The sequence below is a fragment of the Sycon ciliatum genome, chromosome 4 (genome assembly GCF_964019385.1).
Source record: "Sycon ciliatum chromosome 4, ocSycCili1.1, whole genome shotgun sequence".
NCBI classification, from domain to species: domain Eukaryota; kingdom Metazoa; phylum Porifera; class Calcarea; order Leucosolenida; family Sycettidae; genus Sycon; species Sycon ciliatum.
The window spans coordinates 25,933,787-25,956,595 of record NC_088646.1 but is presented as its reverse complement, the minus strand read 5'-3'; the positions used below and the strand labels follow the sequence as shown (position 1 = coordinate 25,956,595).

General features: G+C 47.5%; 2 protein-coding genes across 2 annotated transcripts in view; one reads left to right on the top strand and one right to left on the bottom strand.

Annotated features, from left to right (window-relative positions):
- The first annotated feature begins 1,861 nt into the window (after positions 1–1,861).
- On the top strand, positions 1,862–4,104 carry LOC135815300 (mitochondrial amidoxime-reducing component 1-like). Its single transcript, XM_065328576.1, has one exon. The coding sequence runs from the start codon at positions 2,823–2,825 to the stop codon at positions 3,891–3,893; it is 1,071 nt and encodes a 356-aa protein (XP_065184648.1). The 5' UTR covers positions 1,862–2,822; the 3' UTR covers positions 3,894–4,104.
- A 792-nt stretch (positions 4,105–4,896) lies between these two features.
- The window catches only part of LOC135815297 (uncharacterized), a 47,322-nt gene continuing 29,409 nt past the window's right edge, over positions 4,897–22,809 (bottom strand). Inside the window, exons 18-36 of the mRNA XM_065328575.1 lie at positions 21,626–22,214; positions 21,097–21,170; positions 19,992–20,033; positions 18,596–19,712; positions 17,661–18,121; positions 15,703–15,987; positions 15,304–15,438; positions 14,852–14,952; positions 13,927–14,167; positions 13,420–13,529; positions 10,608–10,722; positions 9,644–10,080; positions 8,249–8,432; positions 7,828–7,863; positions 7,556–7,636; positions 7,076–7,149; positions 6,661–6,682; positions 6,126–6,212; positions 4,897–5,884 (exon numbers count right to left, since the gene is read on the bottom strand). Coding sequence (XP_065184647.1) covers positions 5,792–5,884; positions 6,126–6,212; positions 6,661–6,682; positions 7,076–7,149; positions 7,556–7,636; positions 7,828–7,863; positions 8,249–8,432; positions 9,644–10,080; positions 10,608–10,722; positions 13,420–13,529; positions 13,927–14,167; positions 14,852–14,952; positions 15,304–15,438; positions 15,703–15,987; positions 17,661–18,121; positions 18,596–19,712; positions 19,992–20,033; positions 21,097–21,170; positions 21,626–22,214 — 4,284 coding nt within the window. The 3' untranslated portion in view covers positions 4,897–5,791. The remainder of the gene's footprint in view (positions 5,885–6,125; positions 6,213–6,660; positions 6,683–7,075; positions 7,150–7,555; positions 7,637–7,827; positions 7,864–8,248; positions 8,433–9,643; positions 10,081–10,607; positions 10,723–13,419; positions 13,530–13,926; positions 14,168–14,851; positions 14,953–15,303; positions 15,439–15,702; positions 15,988–17,660; positions 18,122–18,595; positions 19,713–19,991; positions 20,034–21,096; positions 21,171–21,625; positions 22,215–22,809) is intronic.

Genomic DNA, 22,809 nt, shown 5'->3' with positions numbered 1-22,809 from the left:
GACAACATTGACCCTCTTGAGAAGGCCACGCAAGCAGTCGACATCATGCAGGTCGAACGACGGATGTCCTTCGAAGCAAACAATTGCATCGTATGTTATTTCTATAACTTAGAACCTTCCAAGTTGGAAGGCTGTTGGAGTGCGCATCCAAGATGTGCTAGAGCTGTTAGCCAGTTAGTTGTAGAACGTCAGTACCGTCGGTCAGTGTCGTGCATCGTCGCTGATTGTTTAGTAACTGGTGGTGTTAGTGGACAGTATAGCGTAACTTGTAGTTCCTTGGTCTTTCTCTTAGTATAAATTGAGTTCGGGTTCGGAAAAGTCCTAACAACCAACCGAACTGAACTCTCCCGCACGAGGTCGAGTACAGTTGTCAACTGAATTCGATCGATAACTGAACTCTGAAGTGGCCCCGCGCGCGCGGCACTGACCAGACTGGCCTGGCAAGGAGTGCGCCTGTACGGTACGCGATTTACGACTGCCGGATTATGAAATCAAACTACGTGCAGTTTGAGCGATTCGTTTCAAAAAGTCACTGCCGGAGGCGGAATTCAAGTGCCGGATTACGATGTAGGAATTGAACGAAAAAAATCGGTTTCATCAGAAAGTGCGCCGGTTGGCAAGGGTTCCGGATTTACAAGTGCCGGATTAGAGAGGGACGACTGTACTGCAATGTAGTGATAGGTTCTGTTTTCGACGGGATGGGACCACACAATGCTTGAAGACACCAGCACGAACAGCTCACTGGCAACATTCCACGACTGCCGCCAGGGTTCACATTATACTACAATAGTAACAATACCTAAACGGTTATTCCATTTTTGTGTGGGTTTGTCACATAATGTGAGATAGGTGAATGTATACATAACATTGCACTACATGACATGTATGCTGTGTGTGGACGGACTACAAAATCAATGAAGAAGACCTCTAAGGCCTTTGCGGATAATGTCGGCAGAAAAATTGGCAGAATTCGGTACTTTTTCTGGTAAGTGTCATGCATGTTTGGTATGTGGATAAAGAAATGGAGCAGAATTCGAGGAATTGCCCGCCATAAGGTTTGTATGGTTCTGCCATTTTCACTGCTTTTCGAGCAGAATCTGCCACCTTTTCGAGCATTATCCGCCAATGCCTACCTCTACCGCTGGTAGTCCTGCTAGATCCCCTGCACTTGCACTGGAGGAATAATAGGAGTGGGGCCGCAGTCACTCTGGACACTCACTAACCTCGTTACGCATATACCGGTACGTATACCACAGTGCTGGTCATGGGCTGTCTTCGCATAGCCATGATATTGATACTGATAGCCATGCCAGGCGCTCACGAGGGGGTCAATAAACGGGTACTGTTGCTATGCATCTCCATCAGGGGATTGGGAGTCGTACTTGTATACAAACCCAGTTTGCCCATCGGCGTTCATTCAGCGCTGGTCGCTGTTGGATTACCGGCCGCCTCTACTGCTGGCACTGGTAGTGTTCCGGCCATGCCCTCCAGAGTCCTGATTGATGGATACCCGATAGTGCAATAGATATCTAATATTGACTGAGTACGAGGTCAATATAGGAAATAAAAGCCGAGTAAAAGACCGAGGCGAAACCGACGTCTTTTACTCGGCTTTTATTTCCTATACTGTACTGATCAAGTACGAAGTCAATATTAGATTTATCACGACAAACAGTCCGAATTTCAAATTCCAGAACGATAACCTCATGAATCCCGGTTTTATGATTGCACAACCGGCGTTGCACCATCACCTACTCGTACAGTGACCATGCTGCACTAGGCACAGTTCAACTGCGCAACCCATAAGCAGTAAATAATAACCAGTCAATATAGGGCTAAGGAGTGAAATATGCAGGAATATTTGTCATTTGACTGCTTGTAGGTGTAGCGAAAATAAATGGGAGTCAATACTAAGAGAGTGATAACGCACAGTACCTCTAATAATATCGAGTCTGATGTTGTCAGTGCACAGTCTCCGTGCTAGCTACGTGTGCCATCGACACGTCAACCAGACCTGCGGTATGACCCAAGCCAAGGCAAGGCTGTAGATCTACGTGTGCATTGAAGAGTCGTAGATGTGTCCGACTGTCGTCTAGTGTCGACCCATTGCCCGCATTGGCATTGGCATTGGCAGCGCAGATGTGCACAACACCCGCGATCGGCGCTAAAATAATTTTGTTGGAGTGAAGAATGCGCACGCTTCCGCTACATAACATACAGCAGGGTGTGAGCCCGTAGCAGCAGTAGATCTACCAGCAGTGGAATTATTTGACCTAATAGCTTCGCGCTGGGCTAGCATTACTTGCCAATTACCGGTATTGTCTGGGCTAAAAAGCACGAAGGTGACCGGTGAACAGAACAGAAGGAGTAAGGCGTCCGCTGCCGATTCGTCTACTACATACAATTCTAGTAAGTAATTAGTTAGTTATTCGGTGTGTGTGTTTGCAAATCTTCAGCCGATCACTTGCACTTGTCTACACGCCAGCACTTCAACAGCACTTCGCAGATCTCGAAGACAGCCAAGCCGATCATCACCTGATCACCGGAAGGCCGCAGTGGAAGACAGATCTAGGTGTGATATCGATAACTGGTAAACCTCAGTACATGCGCGTAGATCTACCCCTTCTCATTCAAAGGCTAGAACAGTAGAAGCGATCACATACCGGCACTAGTGTACATGTATGTGGCTCCCGGACTACTGGCTGAGTGAACTGTTACTTGGTCAATCAACCGAGACCAACTGCTTTCCATCCGCAATTTGCTTCATACAATCCCATCATCATAGTCAATATTGAGCCTAGCCCGCACACCGTCTCCCGGGTATGGAGTATTTTCAAGACCTATTACGGGCAACAACAGAACTTTCCTCAGGGTCATCGCTACTAGTGCTAGTCACGGTGGTCATTGTAACTGTCGTGTCGGTCTGCCTCTACGCCATCAATCGGACGACGGCTTCGGGAAGCCGCGGCGGAGTTTCTGGCACCGGCCGCATTGGCAAGGTTTCACGCATTCTAGTATACCCGTTGAAATCGTGCCGCTCTGTCCAACTTGAAGAGGGCATGTGCTTGAAGCAGGGTTTCGAGTATGACCGTCGCTGGGTGGTTGTTAACATGGAAAGCTCTATGAAGCCCGAAGGTGTGGCAGGAGTTGCAGTAACCATGGCAAACTGTCCAAAGTTAGCTCAGATCCAGCCGCAGATTGGCCACAGCTCGCCGAGAACGCCTGGCAAGGACAAAGAAGTGACATTGACTCTGTGTGCCGAGGGTATGCCCGATATAACGATGAGCACAAGCCAAATGCTGCAAGGGCGAACGGACGCGGTTTACTCTCCGCGAGTGTCATGCCAGGCATACGATTGCGGTGACAATGCTTCTCAGTGGCTCTACTCGTTCCTGGAGAGGCCGTCACTGCGTCTCTACTACATGGCGACCGGTCAAGCAGGCAGAGTTATGAGCAGAGATGCAAAGTGGGGCAGCCTGGCTAAGGCCGGGGATGTGGCATCCTTCGCTAGCTTCACTCCATACCTGGTGTGCACTGAGCAGTCACTTAAGGACATCAGTTCACGCATGGAGTGCAACTTGGAAATCGAAAGGTTCCGGCCCAATATCGTTGTCGATTGTCCCGGCATGGAGCCATACGCAGAAGATAGCTGGCAGCGATTCTCCCTGGGAAGTGTTGAGTTCCGGTTTGTGAAGGCGTGTGGCCGTTGCCCTATCATCATGCAGGATCCCAGCACGGGAAAGTCCAATGCCCGCGGACTGTTACCAAAGCTACGAGAGTTTCGACTCAACCACACTGACGAGCGCCATGGAAACGCACCCATATTTGGTCTTCAGGTTGCCGCGGACACAGAAGGCATGATCTCTGTGAATGATGTCCTGACAGTGCTGTAAATGATGTCATGTGATGGCAGCCAGGAATGAGAAGTTGCACAAGTCACTGAAGTAAGTGCAAGACCCTCCCCCCCCCCCCCCACACGCGTGCGCGTAAACACTCGTCTCCCCTATGCCAATACAGTATTGTGGTAATATGAAGCTGGAGAAATGGTTTAGGTCGAATTGCCAGAAATGTCTTTTAGAGAACACACCCCGGCAACTCACTGCATCAACTCACTGCATACTGTCGTCGTGAGCTCATCAAACGTGTGTCTCTTGAATCATCACGAATCGTTCTGAATACATTTTACCATATTTAATAATTTAAAGCCATCATTCCTTGTTGCTGGACATCAGTTTGCATGATTGTACATGTATGACCAGCAGCCATGATGTCATCATGATGACAGATCAGTGACTGCACATCAGCATGCCAGTCGGCCATGTTGGGAGTGTGTACATCACCGCCAATTCACCATGCTGCAGAACTCAAACATCTACCCATCAATACAGTCGCAGACACTACAACATAAGCGTACCACTAATATTATTACTTCAAGTAATTTATTATTTTTTCCGTTGAGACAGGAAGGGATATGATTGTAAGAAGTGAAGCAAGCTCTGCATTAACTACGTGTGCGAACAAAATCGTCGGGAATTGAACCCGTAACCTCTCGATTGGAAATCAACTGCACATACCGCTGCACCATATGGGGGACACACACACACACACACACACACACACACACACACACCGGCACACACCTCAGACCTCAGACCTGCCCATCGCGGAAGCGATGATAGCGAACAACTATGTTAGACATAGCAACTTGTGCTGGGATTACACTATTCAACAGCTTGCAAGGCTGATGAATTGACCACCATTAATTTTAGCCTGGTATCCACCACACAGATGATTGAAGTGGCTTTTTTTCTGGCCAGTGAATCCCTATTTTTCATTTTTTCATTTTTTCATTTTTTCATTTTTTTACACACACACACACACAAACATGGCCATGGCAAATGTACATACTGGCAAGAAGCATTGCAAATAGCTACTAGGCTACTTTCAGGTAGTCATTATTATAAAAGCAATGTAAACAAGGTCAGTCAGTTGATAAGATGTGCATGTAACATTACTTACTGACCTAGCACTACTTGAAGTAGTTAACTTCACAGCTAGAGAGCAAGCAAGACTTTTAAACATGGGACTTTCAACATGATTGGGCGATGTTACACCTTGAAAGTCGAGTACACGATAGACAAGCAACGATGCAGCTAGTGACATGGCGAATTCATCTTTGCATCCTACCCGTAGGGAATTGTCATTGAAAATAGGAAAGGGTGCGGAGACATGGAAATCGGGAGAGGGAGGGGAGGGGGTTGAGAGAGAGAGAGAGAGAGAGAGAGAGAGAGAGAGAGAGAGAGACAGGGTGAGATACGACTGGTGTATTTTTAGCGTATTTGCAGCACTCGTACAGATGTTCCGCAGCATAGCCGGGAAGAGGTGAACAGGGAAAATAAGTCAGCAATTCGTAGGAAAGACTCTCGAAATGTACACAATTCAATATGGAGGAGGTGGCTGGGACAACACAGCAATGTGTTTGTCAGCAAAAGGTTCGTGATCGGAAATATATCAAGTCGTCATAACAACGAAATTCCAAGGCACAGTGCAGAACCGCTTTTTCTGGGCTATAGTCACGATGCGGGGTGTCCAACATAAAAACAAGCTTTGAGCAGAACTTTGTACGGCTCCAAGGACCGCTAAGACCCCAAGGACCGCTTTATCAGAAGCTCTCCCCCAGTTATAGTCAGTCACGCTGTACATTTCAATTGCACGATGCACTCAAACACATAGCTCTGCGGCGGGATTCAGCTCGACCCGGCCATCGATGATGCACATCATCTGTGTCTGTTCAGTTCATCCACTTCTTGCACGATGCAGCCTGGCAGAGACAGGAGATCTTCTTCTGCTCCGACTCAAATTCAAACTTATAGTCATAGGTCAGCTACATAGGAGAATACAGCACAAGAAATGCACAAGCAGGTAGATTATTTTTTTAAAGTTCACGGTTCACTCAAGACTCAGTTAGATTGAGTTTCCCACATCCGTAGGAATGCCACCACCCTCAGGATCACTTCTTTCAGTGTACCACTGTAGCAGCCAACATCAGTTATCATCGGAATATGGATAAGCTTGCAGGCTCCTGTGGCTGAAACTACCAAGCCCCAAATGCCCTTACTGCTCACCTCTTCACCCTTGGCAATCCGTCGGCCAGACATGATAACAATCTTCTTCTCCCTGTCGATCGTCACAATCTCGGCTAAGCAGTTTGGCTGGGCAAGAGCAGAGAAGCATGCATGTAAGTTCAGTTGGTCATTGTAACGAGATGTACTGACTGCCAGACAATACAGTCAAATCATGTTTCCAGAAGACAGCTGGCGACGCTCCTACTAGGTAAGTTGAGCCACCAGTGTCATGTGAGGTTCAGACAACGCCACTGTAGTGTATTTGAAAAAGGGTACATACGTGTACACCCTGCAAGTTAAATCTTGGGAACACCATGACTGCTAACTACATGGGAGTTCCATAAAGGGCAGGCGTCACCAAATTGCAAAATCGGAATTTTGACCGACTTGAAGTCTTCTGAAAAGAAAAGTAGGTTTACTATTGTGATAAGCCCCCCCCCCCCCCCCCGCACACACACACACACACACTATAGCCCAGTTGTAAAATGGGCCCAGCCGGTCTCCTAAAGAATGCAAAGAGACAGAAAGAACTTACCTCGCAGGAGTGGTTGATGTACCTACAGGGAGTGCGAGAACAACGACGACAACGACAACAACAAAGTTAAAGAAGTGCAATGACAGACAGATGGAAAATACGTACAAATATTCACCGAACGTGCACGGTACGAACGGATACAATTCAGAACAAACACATGGAACACTGCACAATGCAGTGAACAGACCACATGAACTACTAGCTATCGTCAAGGTCTGCACTTGCATAAGAACTTACTTGCTATCGACAAAGCTTGTCCTTACAATCATAAGCATGATCATTCCAGGAGCGAGATGAGAGCATGGACAACATCCACACGTCCCCCCCCCCCCTTCCAGTTCCTGTCCAACTAACTCCCCAACACCGTGATAGAAAAGTGCGCCCCGTGGTACTACAAACTAGGCACTGAACATACCTTGCAAGTCCACCATTGTTAGTAGCATCTACAACATGGTCTGCATCGATGCGGAACATGTAGCAACCGCGGTTCTGCAACGGCACACACCATCCACATAATACATACACTTCAAAGTAGGAAATGCACAAACCAGACAGGATCCGCGCCGTCACGCTGTATTGTGCATGTGCACACTGGCATGGCCAACAGCACAATCACCAGAGACTGTAACAGTGTGTCTCTGCGAGTGCTGCATCACAGCTGTTACGCGCCAGCTTACTGTTGAACGGTTACAGAGAAGACAGGTATTTTGCTGAAGATATTCGAGCCAACAGCCAACTCTGGATGGCCCATCATCGCTAGGACCGTCATAAGATTCACTACAGAACTCTGTGCACAGTAAATCAGAACAGTGCCCCCCTCCCCCCCCCCCCCCCCCCCCCCCCACACACACTCTCCAGGCATCAGTGTCACACACTCACTAAGAGCTGAACTTACCGATTCATTATAGGCACACTCACGCTTGTTGGCCACTTCATTGCGAATGACAGCACCCACATACTCAATGATCATGGAGTGCTGAGAAAAGTAAACAGATGGAGGATAAACACAGCTTAGAGACAGATCTGATGCTATAGAATATTCTAATTGAATTCTCACTCGTTCTCGAGCTCTTTTCAAAGAACAAATAAAACTTCATAAATTCCTTCCGTCACCTTTCCTTTTAAGACCCCACAGAAGAGCAGTAGTACAGTTCTCACACAACTTACCATCTCAAAGTCCTTCTTGGCAAACAAACCTAGGCCCTGCAAGAGAGCAGCACACCAAACATACAAGAGTAAATGAAGGGGATAGTTCACCATCAAAGTCTAGAAAGTGAATAAGACATCCGCAGAGTACATCAAACACATGTGATCTTTGTAAAATAGCAAGATTCTTTCAAAACAAAATATTGTAATTTCGGGGTGGACTGGCCAACTTTTCTTTGCAGTTACAATTTTTGATGTACCTTGGGAAATTGATGCAGTCACCAGCATACACGTGTAACGTAATAGAAGCACGGAGAGACTGAAAAGAGAGATACCAAAATTGCCACGGTTTCAAAGAATACCAGTCCTTACAGACAGTGTCTAAGGGAAAGGATTGGTAGCAGCGGCTGAGCGACTACAATGAGAGACAGCAAACCAGTACCTGAATAAGAGATCTCCCAAGCAGAACATTGTTCCTCCACTCCTGCCGCAGGCGTCGATACTGCTCAGCCTTGGTGCGCACAAACTGCTTATTGTATGGCAGGGTGGTGAGGCCGGAGAATGGCATCTCTGGCTGGTGGCTCTGGTGACGTGACCCACTGATCATACCGGCCGATGGCATCACACTGGGCACACAACGGAAAGTCAAAGAAGATCAGTGATGTCGTCGACGCAAGAGAATACTAGTAGGTGGTGCATCTATATATAAAACCAAGAGTACATGAAAACCAGAGTGTGCAGCTTGGGGCCTTTTCTGCTATGGGTGTCTGTCACGGCGAAATTCCGTGATTACATCATTTTGGTGCAGATCTGAGGCGGGAAATGGCGTAGTGCGTACAACTGAGCTGCAGTTGTGCAGAAAGAGACCTGCTTGAATCCTGCTTGTACGCACTACATCACTAAAATGATGTAATCACGGAATTTCGCCGTGACAGCAACCCATCCGAGCTGCACACTCTGGTTTTCATGTACTCTTGATAAAACTGTAAGACCAGTAATGTTAACGAACATTGAATTCTAACGAGTAAACGAATTTGAAAAAATCGTTAACATTTGAAGTCATTATGTGCAAACCGATATGTACATGTACAGTCATTTGCCGGTTTTGAGACAGAATTCGTTAGAATTTCACCTCGTTAACCCACAAAAATCCAGAGATCGTTAACCCTTTAAGGACCATATGACGGATATATCCGTCATGACTGTGCAGTGCATACTGCATGCACTCAAACTTTCGTAACTCGGCTTTTCCTTGACAGAACCGGGCAATCGAAAGGTCTATTTGCATTAGAAAGTTCTCAGCTATCGGCTCGAACACTTCCGACGTCGATCCGAGGTCAAATGGTGGAGTTATGTCACTCGCAAGGTATTTTACGTCCTGCAGCAAATTTTCACTGCCGCTCGATGTGCCAGTCAGGGGATTTCCCCTTTTTGCGTGACACGCCAGGCAGGCCCAGAGCAGTGTGACGTCAGGCACGGATCTGGACCTGTCAGCGACAAAAAAATCAGCGCTCTACTGTGAATATTACGAAAATACCAGCAATTCTAACAAATCGGCTCAAAGTACCGTTTCGTATGTCTGCCGAGCACTATAGCGCCATTGTAGTGGCACTGTAGCGAGTGATGTTTACACCGGTGTGTTCCTCTGGCCAAGAGCTTTCCAGGAAGCCCAAGATTATCAAAATTGATAAAGGGAAACGCAAGTTATGATCCAAACTCCTTCTACACATAGTGTATGTGGCAATTTGGCTGAATAAAGTCGGTCCTGAAAGGGTTAAAGAGACAGGTGGGAGTGTGAAGACACTGCAACAAGCACACTGGTTGACTTCTATCTTACCGTCTTTGCCGCACGTTGATGAACGGCTGTGATCGTGCACTGCCAGTCGGATTCTTGGGTAGAGGTAAGTGCTTGCATGCCAGGGTCTGTCGCGGTGAGGCAAACAAGTAATTTTCCAGCTGATCGGCACCGGGCAGGGACTCCAGTATTTTCTTGATCAGTGGCTGGCTGAGTCCGAAGAACTCCTCACCACTCACATACGCTGTGAAGAGCTTCAGAGCACGGTTCTTCTGCCTCATGTTGTTGATGGGCTTGGCAATCTGCTCCCAGAGTCTGGTCAGAGACGCGTTGCTGAGTTGCACGGTCTTGTAGCCCTGCTCTTCAATGTCGACGACAAAGCGCGGCGCACCGCTGGAGTTTACTATGGTGCAGTGGTAGAAGCAGCGGCGGTTTAGTCCACGTCTACTCCAGTAGACCTTGGTCACCCGGAATCCAACCTAGAGTGATGAAGAACCAACCGAGAACAGAGCGGGATGTCTGTTATGCATGGCAAGGGAGACCGTGATATGCTCCTGGCGGGTATCATTGGTGAGTGTTTCTCATCTGCTACTTACGTAATACAGAGCAATCTATTTCAGCATCAGGTTGTTGAATGTCAGTGCCACATCAGTCAGTAGTGTGATAACTATTGCACGATCTAACTCCCCAGTATCTTGCATATGATATGAAGCAACTGCTTGTGTTGGACTAACCTATGGATAACATGTATGCTTTTGGTCCTTTCTTTTAACAAAGACTCAGTCTCACGCAAACCATGACATTAAAAAAATTGCTCGAATGATCGAAAACCTTGGAATAGAATGCTAGAACTATCGGCAAGCTGTTCAGTGTTCATACATTGTGTACAGGGACATGTTCCACACCCATCAAACTGTCTGGTCAAGTGAATTTCCACAACATTGTGCATCCCCTTCTTCATGCAGCAGCAGCAGAAGAAGAAGCAGCAGCAACACCAACGACGTACCGGATAAATGAAGGAGCGGGAATGGAATGTGGGTAGCTGTGTAATGAGCTGACCAATGGAGACCAGGATGAGATTGCCCAGGCGAATGACATGGTTCCCTTCCATGAAGTCCAACCTAGGGTTTCAAACAACACGAAATATACCATACCTCAAACCTCACTGCCCAGTAGACAAGCATACATTAGGGACCTTTCGCATTTGCTACGAAACGAATGCGAAACGAAAGTTTGATTCGGCTCGTAATCGTTTCGTTGAAAACAGATTTCAGGTTTCGCAAGTCGTCATGCAAATGTGCATGGCAACTACGAATACGGCCGCGGGCGCCGGTAGCTTGGCGTACGGGTTTTTACACGCACACGTGCATGGATCATGGAATCAAGGGAAAAATGTGTACCTTGCAAAACATGTGTACCTATCCAAATAAATGTGTACCTGACGGATTCGGAGCGTGCCACGAATGAAGAGGCCTCCATTCGTGAAAACGAGTTCTCCGCAGGGACTCTGACGAATCCTCGAACCCAGGTGACGAATCAGCATTCGTTTCGTATCCATCCGCGGGGGTGCGAAAGGTCCCTATTGTCATAGGCCGGCACACCAATCACTGTTTTAAACCCAGTGAGTATTAGCTCACTAAGAGTCAGTACCAGTAGCCTAGCCATAATCAAGACAACTCTGGTGTATCATGTTTGGTTTCTTCCGCTGAAGCGACACTTAATGTCGACATAACCTAGTGGAGCTGTAGACTGCGGAGAAGTGCAAATTTTATTTTATAAAAAAAACAATTGCCATACGTTCAATTTCGACCTTACGTTAGGAATGCAGTTCACGTCAGAGATTGAGAGTGCACAAAGTAGCATCCCTGCTCAATTGAAGTTAGGAACAAACTTTCGTTCGCTCCTCTCACCTAACAAAATTGATGAAAGTCCATTCCAAACAAACGTTTGCACTTCTGCAGTAATCCACCGACCATGGTGGAACTATACTTTTTTTATTCCCGTAGCTATGCAGAAGACGTTACTTCAGTAACGTCTGGCGCTAGCCAGGGTCCACACAGCTTTAATTTGGTGTTTGTTTGTGTGTTTGTTTGTTTGTGTCACGCCTGGAGCTATCCCGTATCTGTCCCGTATCTGACCCGTATCTGTGACTACAAAGGCTCTACAGGATTGTACATAACAGCTGTCCACAATATTTGCGGGCTCCTGTATCTGGCCCGTACCGTACCAATATTCGTCGTATTATGTACATGTATACGACTCCCTGATGTAGAGGGAGATGTGGAAAGAAATAGGGAGACGAGGAGGAAATTAAATTAGAATGGACGCCGAATAGGTGATAGGATGCGTCAGCATAAACATACTTTGGAAGAGAGATCCCGTCGTCTCTAAAATAAGCGTGAACGAGCGATTCAGCGCCGGTCACAGGAAACGTCGGAAGAGAGATCCCGTCGACTCCAGAACGCCAGTGATCGGCAGAGTCCGCGCCGGTCCCAGGCAACGCCAGGACAGACATCCTCTCATTTGACTTGGAAAATCTCAGATTTTGAGTTTTTTCCGCTCCATACATATTTTATTTTCATTATTTTATTGGTTTGGTGAGACTCCCATGATAGGTATCCATTTACCTCTGGAGAATCCGTAAATAAACAAACAAAATGTCAGGACAGACATCCCGTCGAGTCCAGAACGCCCGTGATCGGCAGAGTCTAAGCCGGTCCCCGGAATCGTCAGGACAGACAACCCGTCGAGTCCAGAACGCCTGTGATCGGCAGAGTCAGCGCAGGTCCCAGGAAACGTCAGGACAGACATCCCGTCGACGCGCAGAAAAACTAAATCTGCAGCCTCTTTTGCCGTCGGACCGGATAAGTATTTTAGGAGACTAAAGTGTTGTAATGTGCTCCACAGGCAACCATGCATTCGGCGTCGTCATTGGCTCAACAGGTCAATGTACATGTATTACTACAAAAAGGCCAGTAAATCCGATTTATACTGTATTAAAATCAACTAATTTTCGCTGGCGATTTTATTTCGCTGATTTCGCCGCTTGGTACCAACCGGCCAAAGTAAATCGCAGGCCAAAGTTTGTCACAGAGGCAAATGATGCATGATTGAGCAATGGATGCATGTGAGAGCAAAAGTACCGATCGATTTCTTTTTGAAAACTCCAATCGGCCAAAGTTTAATGACGGCGAAAAGTTTCGTTTCTCATCGGCCAAAGTTTCTCATCAGCCAAAATTTGTTGATTTACAGTATAAGGAGATAAAAAGAGAAGAAGGAGCAAACCAAAAGTAGATGATATTAAAGAAAATTACACAATCTGCAATAAATTCTGCAAATACTTTTGCCTAAATCATAATATTCAAACTGATTGAAACGTTATGATCTTGCGTTTGAAAGCCCTATTTGAATATTGCGGGCAGCTGTATGTGGCCAGCTGTGTTTGATGGTACGGTACGGTACGGGAGACGGTGTCGTATTACCCTCGATCGTACCTGTCCCGTACCTATCCCCTACTGTACCGTGCCATCAAAGACGGCTGGCCACAATGCATATTCAAATAGGGCTTTCAAATGCAAAATCACAATGTGAAACAACTTGGAAGAATTAGTATGTATGCGAAGTGTATCGGGGGATGCATGCAGGGCGCGCGATAGTGCGGGTTCGAATCCCAGGTTATGGCTTAAAAAACGGATTTTGAAAGAATTTATACCATCCCTATGCTTTTTTTTGTCTAGGTCATCAAGGCAAAAAAGCATAGCGTAGGGCCCTGAGCTTCCAAGCTCTCTCGTTTATAGAAAGACGAGTGGCAGACTTACTGCGCAAGTTCCTCGTCAATGGAGCGCTTGATAAGGCAGCGGCGATTGACAGCCACGGATTGGACTAGCAGTTCGGGTACTGCAGTGTTATGCTTACTGCACATGACCGACTACAAAATAGACACAAATAGACACACAGGCAATGGCGGCACAGTCAGAAATTTAAACAGTACAAGTACTTGCGGCAAGAAGTTCAGCTGTTGCTACGAAAATCCCGGCTGGCTAGCATATCGAAGAAGTCACCATTGTGCCATATTAGATAGCAATGTGAAGACTTCTCAGAAGAAGATTACAGCACTCAAGCCTCAGTATACTCCAGATGTTTCGGCATCAACCGGGGAAGAGAAAAAAAAGCCAGTGTGCGCATTTGAACACATCCACTGATGTGAACATGGGAGGTACTGGTGTTGCATGTGCACACAAACAGCTGAACAAGATGCTATTCTTGCATCTACACAACACAAGGTGCAAACGGACAGTTTGGGTCATGGGCAGAGCTCGACTAACCTTGTCATGATAAAAGTGATGACCAGCCGTGCGGGCACACTGAACATGGTAAGAGCGAGCGCAAGCAAAGCAAGCTACGCCGCTGCCAGCCTTGCTACAGATAGAGCAGACGGAAACCGTGCTCTTGATGCGCTTCAGAGCCATGTTGACATTCTCCAGGTAGTTCTGCTGCTCTCTCACCTCCGCGCACCACACAGCACAGTTAGCATGCAGCCACTGGTCTACGCTCGAATTCAGCAACCTTCGGTGGACACACATCACAAGTAGTCAGACGAGAGAGTGCTACTCAATGCAGCTTCTAGCCAGATATCTCTAGTACCCCCCCCCCCCCCCTCCCTCCCCTCTCTCTCTCCACCCTTTCTCTACCTTCTCTTCCTATCCTTCTATCCGACTTTCCCTCAATCTCCCACTCTCTCCCATTTTCTCTCTCCCACCTTCTCTCTCCCACTTTCTCCCATTTTCTCTCACACTTTCTCTCCCCCCCCCCCCTCTCTCCCAATCTCTCTTCCTCCCCAACACATACATGAATCACATACTTACTCGTCCTACCTATGAGCCCACCAATTGGTCAGCCACCTCATCCAGCTACCAATCTATGTTGGGTTAACGTGTTCCGAACAATCTCTCCTCGGTCTTGCAAACCGACAAATGATTATCCACGCTGCCCCAAAGAACAAAATTCTAGTTAGCAGAGTATTGCATACGGTAATGTTACGTATTAGAGCCGGGTGTATTCCTGTAGAAGCCGATGTCAGGGCTAGGTTTCTATTCCCATCAGGCTTCCATTCAAACCAAGTATATCAACACTAAAACCAGGCATAAGTGCCGGCAGTGCATCTTGAAAATCAGACTTGCATTCAAAACATGTGTGTATATGAGACAGGCTCTAATACAAGACACCGCTGTACAAGGTTCCGGCACATACCTGCCAGCACCCTCTACGTCTCCCTCTCCTGACATGTAGCACACTGCACATTGGCGCTGATCAACACTGCACTGTCGAAGCAAGTACGGAACTTCTTTGGCCTAGTTCAAGCACGAAGCAAAACAGTGATACAGAAAACAACCATGTCAAAGACTCCCTCTCCTTTTTTCAAAATGAATCCATTTTTGATCACTGATGTTAGCTAGTCTAAATTACTGTGACGTTGGCGTGAACACAAATTAATGAGCTGTTGGAATACCACATATATACTATTCTCTTTGCATTGGATATAACACTGCACATCGCTTTCCAGTGGGTTGATGTTAAAGTCTCCTAGAGGTACATTAACTAAGGTGTCCCTGTAATTCAGCAGGACAAACACCTGCTATTTTGTACAGCATGCATGACAATCATACATGACAAATTCATTGAATCCTGTACCACTTGCTTACATTGGTTATTATTCTACTATTCGGCAGGGAATCTTTCTTGATGACAGCTACAAACTCCGATGTCCAGCGTCTCCAACCGAGGCGCTTTGGCAGTTCTGGTTCAACAGGCTTGTCCTTGCTGGTCTTGCGTGCCCTCTGTAGACGAACCGCATGTGACGTGCCACAGAAAAGGGAATGAAAGCAGGTTGCAAACACTTGAGAAAGGCTCTTCACGGTGGAGAAACTCTCATTGGTGTGTTCTGCTGCTGCACAGTGCTCACTAGAAAGACCAATAGTGTAGGTTTGCAGTAAGATTTAATGAGGTAAGACCATGCGTCAAGGGGAAGCGTAACCACCCAGTGCCATTGTACTTTACTATTTTCTAAATTAAAGACCAGGCCATTATCTTGAGTCACAAACCTTTACAATCTTCTTCAGGGGCATGTCAGACTCGGCTGGCGGTCGCTTCAGCGGATTTAGCATCTTGGCGACTTTGACCGATTTCAGTCCCTTCTTGGAGCCAGCGGGCTTGGTTGGCTTGTCAGACTTGGCAGGTTGCTGACTCTGTCGATCCGTACCTCTAGCATTGCCTGCCAGGTGAAGCACAGGGCTAGCAGGCGGTGTCAGAGGACTGCTATCCGGAGGGTTGCGGCAGGCGCCATAGTAGTCTGGGATGCCTTCAACGTAGCCACAGCCAAAGGTACCCTGCTCCATCAGCACGGCCGAGAACACGTGAGCACAATGACACAATGACAAGCCACACGATGAGCAAAGCACAGCGCAGTCACAGCAAGCACCCACATGCACAATATCAACCCCGCAACATGCACGCATTAACTAGCCTGTTATCACAGCGCGGTTAAAGCAACGTTACCATAAGTTACCCTCTTCTCTTCAAACTAAGGAAGAGCTACAGTATGAACACATGGCCTGAGGTTCACCTCTACCTTTGGCTTGAGCACAATCAGACCTGTTGTCAAACGGGAGTACCGTTTGCCCTTTGTCAATATGTACCACTCGCAATATAGCCACATTGAGAGAAACCAAACCTTACTAAGTACTAATACTACAACGTGCGTGCAGACGAGATCGGTCTGACCAAGCCCTTATTGTGATATGTAGACAACACAGTGACAACACTAAATGACTCCGGTAACATACATATCCCAGTTTGAAACTCGGATGTTGAGGAAATAATAAAATGCAGAAAGGAAAAGGACGTATGGATACGAGCTACTTGAGTTCACGACTGTGACTAGATACTATATACAATCAGACATTGCAACAACTAGGCACAAAACTGACAGAGTGCTGAGACATTCAACAACCTGACACCTAGCTCCAGCAACTCCGAAGCGCTAACCAACTGCCTTCCAACTCGGAAGGCTCTAGGTTAAGGAGGGACCAAAGAGGGGAAGGTAAGCGCAACGAAAATGAGTACAAGCCAAGTCCCACGGGGACGAAGAATGTCGACTCACTTTTACTGGACACTGACGAAACCAGAAAGATACTTGACAAAGCGGTCTAACTACAATGCAAAGCAGCAAATCAGCATACGCCATCGTCAAGTAGCAGTCTACATTCTTTGTTTCCGTGAGACTTGGCTTGTACTCCGTTTCGTTGCGCTTACCTTCTCCTCTTTGGCCTCTCTTTAAACTAGAACCTTCCGAGTTGGAAGGCCATTGGTTAGCGCTTTGGAATTGTGCTGGAGCTAGGTTTCAGGTCGTCGAATGTTGCAGTACTCTGTCAGTCTTGTGCCTAGTTGTTGCACTTTCTGATTGTATATACAGTCAACTTCGTTTATAACGACATTCGGCGGGGCATCAAACAAGTGTCCTTATTCGCGAAGTGTCGTTATACCCAAAGTCTCATTATATGTATTACAGTTGGCTGGAACTTTGCTCTGGGCATGGACATTCTGTCGTTATTCGCGAATTGTCGTTATATCCGCAGTCGCTATTAGCGAAGTTGACTGTAGTGCCGGCCTACATGTAACTGTTAGTGACAGTGGTGGACAGTTACTCTCAACTTGTATACATATGTCCCTTTCCTTTCTACATATATATATATATATATATATACTCAATCTGCGGACAGAACTGTTTCGTCCTTTGTGGACTCGTCAGCGCAGCACAGAGGAAATGAGGCCGAACCTGATAACAATGGAAATAAAAATTTCCAATCAGGCCCGAACGTACCTTGCCAGAGTGCTCAAACTGACAAGTCAGTGAGCTCTGCATAACGCAAACAGCAAAGGCACTACCCCACGCAAGAGTGCTCAACTGCTACAAGAGCAGGAGCGAAATATATATATATATATCCCAGTACAATCACTTTTAAATAAGTTCACAAAGTGACCACTAGATCAAGCTGCTCACCCTGACAAGGCCTGGGAAATAGAACGGTTCCAGCTCAAACGGAGCAACCGGGAAGGAAGCCAGGTGATTGGGGTGCTCTAGCTCGGCTGAAAGCTGAGAGAAGCGCTCTGATGCGAGTAGGCCGAGGGGTGGAAGGTAAGGTGGCATCGGAGGCAGTGGGGCAGGGAGATTGCTCAGCATTGGGAAAATCGGCATGGAATCTAACCGAGGCCTTTCCAGCAGTGGTCCATTGTTGAGGTGGTGTGTGCCAACTGCAGACCTGCTCATCAACGACGCAGTGTGGTGTGTGGCAGCTGGAGTGTGGGTACCTACAAGACTGAGGCTATTGTTTGCAGGGTGGTGAAGACCGCTGGCGGCGCTGGGAGCCAGGCTGTTTGATACTGCCATTGCGCCAGCTGTTGCCGGGTCACCTGGAATGAACCGCTTGGCATCCGGAGCTAATTCTGCCGGAGGCTTGGGCTCTACAAACACAAACACATCAGGGATGAAATCAACAAATTTTCATAAGCATGCAACCTTGGTGAAACCTGCAATTCGTAAGCAGAAACCCTTAGTAGAATGTACTCAGGGCAGCTAGCCAAAGTATGCAAGGTAGACTGATTGTAAGTATGCAAGGTAGACTGATTAAAGCACCAGAAAAATGACACGTTATTTAGAGCATCAAGCAGAGCTCCCAAAAATGTTCAAAACTGGATAATCCACGTCCAATCTTCCTCAACGTACAAAAATACTTCGAAGTAATAGTAACGCACCATTTCAGATCCTCCTCTATGCCTGACCATCCTTCCTGGAGGAGCACCTACCGGTGTCTGGGATCCCCATTGCAGGGCTCACCTTGTTTGCAAGACAAACAAACACTTGAATATTATTTTCACAAAAGCAGTCAGAAACAGGACATGCGGGTACTGGTTACTGGATGGTCAAAGTACACTTACTTCTCTTGCGGATGATTTTAGGCTTGACGTTGCCTTGCTGGACGGTGGCTGCAGCTGCTGCTGCTGCTGCTGCCTTCACTTTCACTCTGGCCTCTTTCTTGAGCGTGATCTCTACATCAGTTACCATCTTCTTCATGAGACGCTGCACTGCTTGCGGCACATGGCAGAAACCTCCTGGGCCGGTCTTAGGGTTGCGTGTCTGCTTCGGCCGCTTCACTGGCGTTTTCTTGGCCGGCTCAGACTTGACAGACAACGTAGAGTCCTGGGATGGTGCAGCGCCGCTACTATCAGCTAACTGCACAGCAGTGGCAGCATGGCTAGGAGCTGCACTGGGGGAAGAATAGACACCACCGCTGCTGGTGGTGGTGGCAGTACTCTTGTACGGGAAGGTGGCCGTGGTTGTGCTTTGGCTGCTCATACCGGTGCCAACAACGGTCGACCCCACAGTACTGCCAGCCAGTGCCACAGAAGGAGCTGGAAGATCGGAAAATATGCTCGATCCTGCTACGACGCTGGCTGGAGTAGGCACTGCTGTGGCCTTGTCCTTGATGGCCAGTGCCTTTGCCTTCGACGCCAGCATCTTTGCCGCCTTTGCTGGATCTTTCGCTCGTTTTCGTGGCGACGCCTTGCTAGTACTAGTTGTAGGAGAAACTGCCGAAGGCTTTTCAGAGCCCAGCGGAGGCGGTGGCGGCAATGCCGAGCCTGCTCCCGTTGTTTGAAGCTCGGCAACCTCCGTTGGTATGAGGGGTGGTGGCTGCGGCACACCGGGTGGGGTTCTGAGTTGTGTGGCAAGCCAATGTGAAGGTGGCACGATGCTGGCCGTAGGAACACTGGCCATGCTCGATGATGATGATGATGATAACGGCGGCTGGGTGGTATTTGCTGCAGCTCTACTCACTGTTGACACTGCAACTGCTGATGTTGCTGCTGCCATTGCTACTGATGTTGTTCCTACTGATGCTGCTGTTGGAGCAGCAGTTGTTGCTGCCGCTGATGTTGGTGCTGCTGCCGATGTTGCTGCCGCTGATGTTGCTGCCACTGATGCGGGAGTTTTTGTAACTGCAGTTGCTTGCGACGATGATGTTGGAGACTTTGCCATTGCTTTGGCGGCTTTTTTCTGCATGAAAACATAAAACAAGAATCCAGTCGATTTAATGGAGGTACGTGGCATCTATCTTAGTGAATAATGAACCAAGACTGGCAAGAGTATCCGATTCAAATGAAGTTTACAAGGAAAGTACAGGCTAATAGAAACTTCGAACATTCTAAAGTGTTTATCTACTGATTACTAAAGTGTTTATCTACTGATTACTAAAGTGTTTATCTACTGATTGTACATCGATTACCAGCGCACGAACACAAACCAGTCTGCACAATTAGAAGCTGCAGCTCTTACCTCCCTTGCAGCTGCCCTGGCTCGGTTAAGTCTTGATGTTTGCTGGTATTCAATTAGCAAAGCACACAGACGAGACAACCAAACTAACAGCATAAAGTACACCGCCCAGCAAGAAATAGCCTCTCAGGATAACCGGAAGGGAAGGGGACGTCAGAAGTTCAAAAGCTGGGGAGAGATCGACTCAGCTTGGGTGAGTGATCCCTATTTCGTGGAGATCGGCTAGAGCTACAGGTACATGCATACAGTAAACCCTGGGTTTAGCGACCACCTGCTCTTTACAACCACCTGCTCTTTACAACCACCTGCTCTTTACAACCACCTGCTCTTTACAACCACCTGCTCTTTACAACCACCTGCTCTTTACAACCACCTGCTCTTTACAACCACTTGCTCTTTACGACCGCTTTTCCATGCACGGACAGTTCTACACAGACACTGTGGGATCTGGTTATAAAGACCACCTGGCTTTAGCGACCGCTTTTGCTTGCACCGTGGGGTGGTCGCTTTTAACCAGGCTTTACTGTACACGTATGTGTGCATACAATTTACAAACCTTGATTTACAAACCTTGATTTACAAACCTTGATTTACAAACCTTGATTTACAAACCTTGATTTACAAACCTTGATTTACAAACCTTGATTTACAAACCTTGATTTACAAACCTTGATTTACAAACCTTGATTTACAAACCTTGATTTACAAACCTTGATTTACAAACCTTGATTTACAAACCTTGATTTACAAACCTTGATTTACAAACCTTGATTTACAAACCTTGATTCGAAAACACAATCAGCTATGTAATCGGGAGCCCCGATCGCAAAAATAATAATAATAGAGTTCAATTTGGTAAACACGAAGCTCTCACACAATCTGTGTGCACAGCCCGGATCATCGCACATTACATTTGAGTGCATTGTATTCGTCACAGAAATGCAGTGTTGGATCAACTTGGGGTTGTTTGCAAGTGTTGGCCCCGGCGGATGCAACAAACTGGCTGAATTCTATTAGATAAGCACGATAGTCTTCACATCACTATGGTCCGATAGCATACCCTGTGTTTAGCATACCCTGTGTATAGCATACCCTGTGTATAGCATACCCTGTGTTTCTTTTTCTCCTCCAGGTCGAGGTCCTTCCACTTAGCCTTGGTGAACCGGAATCTTTCTTTGACACCTGGACACGAAGGCAAAGACCAATGCGAGCACCAACTATACCAGACAGAAGGGTAGTGTGGGCACAGCAATCATACCAGACAGAATGGTAGTGTGGGCACAGCTCCTGATCAATTGGGCTGCAGCAGTACAGGGAAGCCAGTGAGTACATCAGTGCACACCACTCTCACTCACACACACACACGCACACAAACACACACGCACGCACACACACACGCACACCCCCCCCCCCCCCCCCCCCACACACACACACATGCACAGACACACACCCGTACATATGATGAGAGAACAATACTCAATAGAACACACTCAGTGCAACACAGGGCCACAAGTCGGCCAGTGCAGTGCAGTGCAGCGCAGCGCTGCACAGCACAGCACAGTACAGCCGGGTGCATCTGAGAACAGGTCAAACAAGGATGAGCTGATCAGCATGACTGAACACAATTCGTGACCTACTTGTTATGGCGTCGAGTTCTTCCCTAAACTCTGAAAACACATAGATGACTTGAGCCAGTACAGACTGTAATGCTAGCTTCTCTTCTTCAGCATACAATTGTAAGCCAGCACGCCTGTGCACTCCCGAACCACCCTCGGCGGACTTTGCACCTCCTGGAGCCGCTGATGTTGACTTTTCGTCCTTAGGCGAGTCAGGTGTCTCAGCACTACCTGGCTCCTTCTCTGATTTGTCTTTCTGATCCTGCGACGGTGGTTCTGGAGTACCTCGACTGCTCGACGCCTCATTGGCCTGTGCGCCAGCGCTTTGCGGGGCCGTGCCGGCAAACATGGCCGGTGCTGGTTGTGGCGGTGGTGCGTAGTGCTGCATGTACGGGGCGTGCGGGTAGAACGGGTACATCTGCTGGCTGTACATTGCCGGATAGCCCATCGGCGATGCTCCGCCAAGACCTGGTGGCGGCATGCGCGCCCCGTAACCAGGTGGCATTGGCATATTCCCTGGGCTGGGTACAAGGGATCCAGCAGCACTAGTAGCAACAGCAGCGTTGGGTGGCATGGCATACGGATTATACGGCCACTGTGGGTACATGCCCTGAGTGAACACAGCAACACAATACACAGCACAGAACCTACATGATACACCGTACTCGAGTAAAACTTGAAAACCGCTCAAGGGAATCCGAGAAATGTGCGCAGTATTCCCCTCCACCTTAGATACTGGTTGTAGTGGTCCTCTGACATAGATGATTGCCTAAGCAGAGTGCTCCCCATAACACACCTCAATACAAAGCATAGATGATTGCCTAAGCAGAGTGCTCCCCATAACACACCTCAATACAAAGCAATGGTCGCCTTGAGCTGACGGATTCATGAAGATCACAACATATTGAAGATCTCCCTTCGAATGCTTCTGAAATGGCATTAATGTCCTTGATAGAGCAGTTGCGATTAATCATCCCTTTAATACTAATAGCCAATATCATCAACACCGATACCATGGTTTTATGCTACAATCAATCGAGTCAATGATTACATCACTCCAAATTCATCAGGGAGTATAATTTCTAGTTTTTTTCTCCCTCATAAAGCCCCAGGGGCGACGATTTGGAGAATAATTTAATTTTTGAATTGCAGCACAAGACCTTGGCGGAGGCGGTGGTGGTGGTGGTATTGCTTAAGGGATGGTT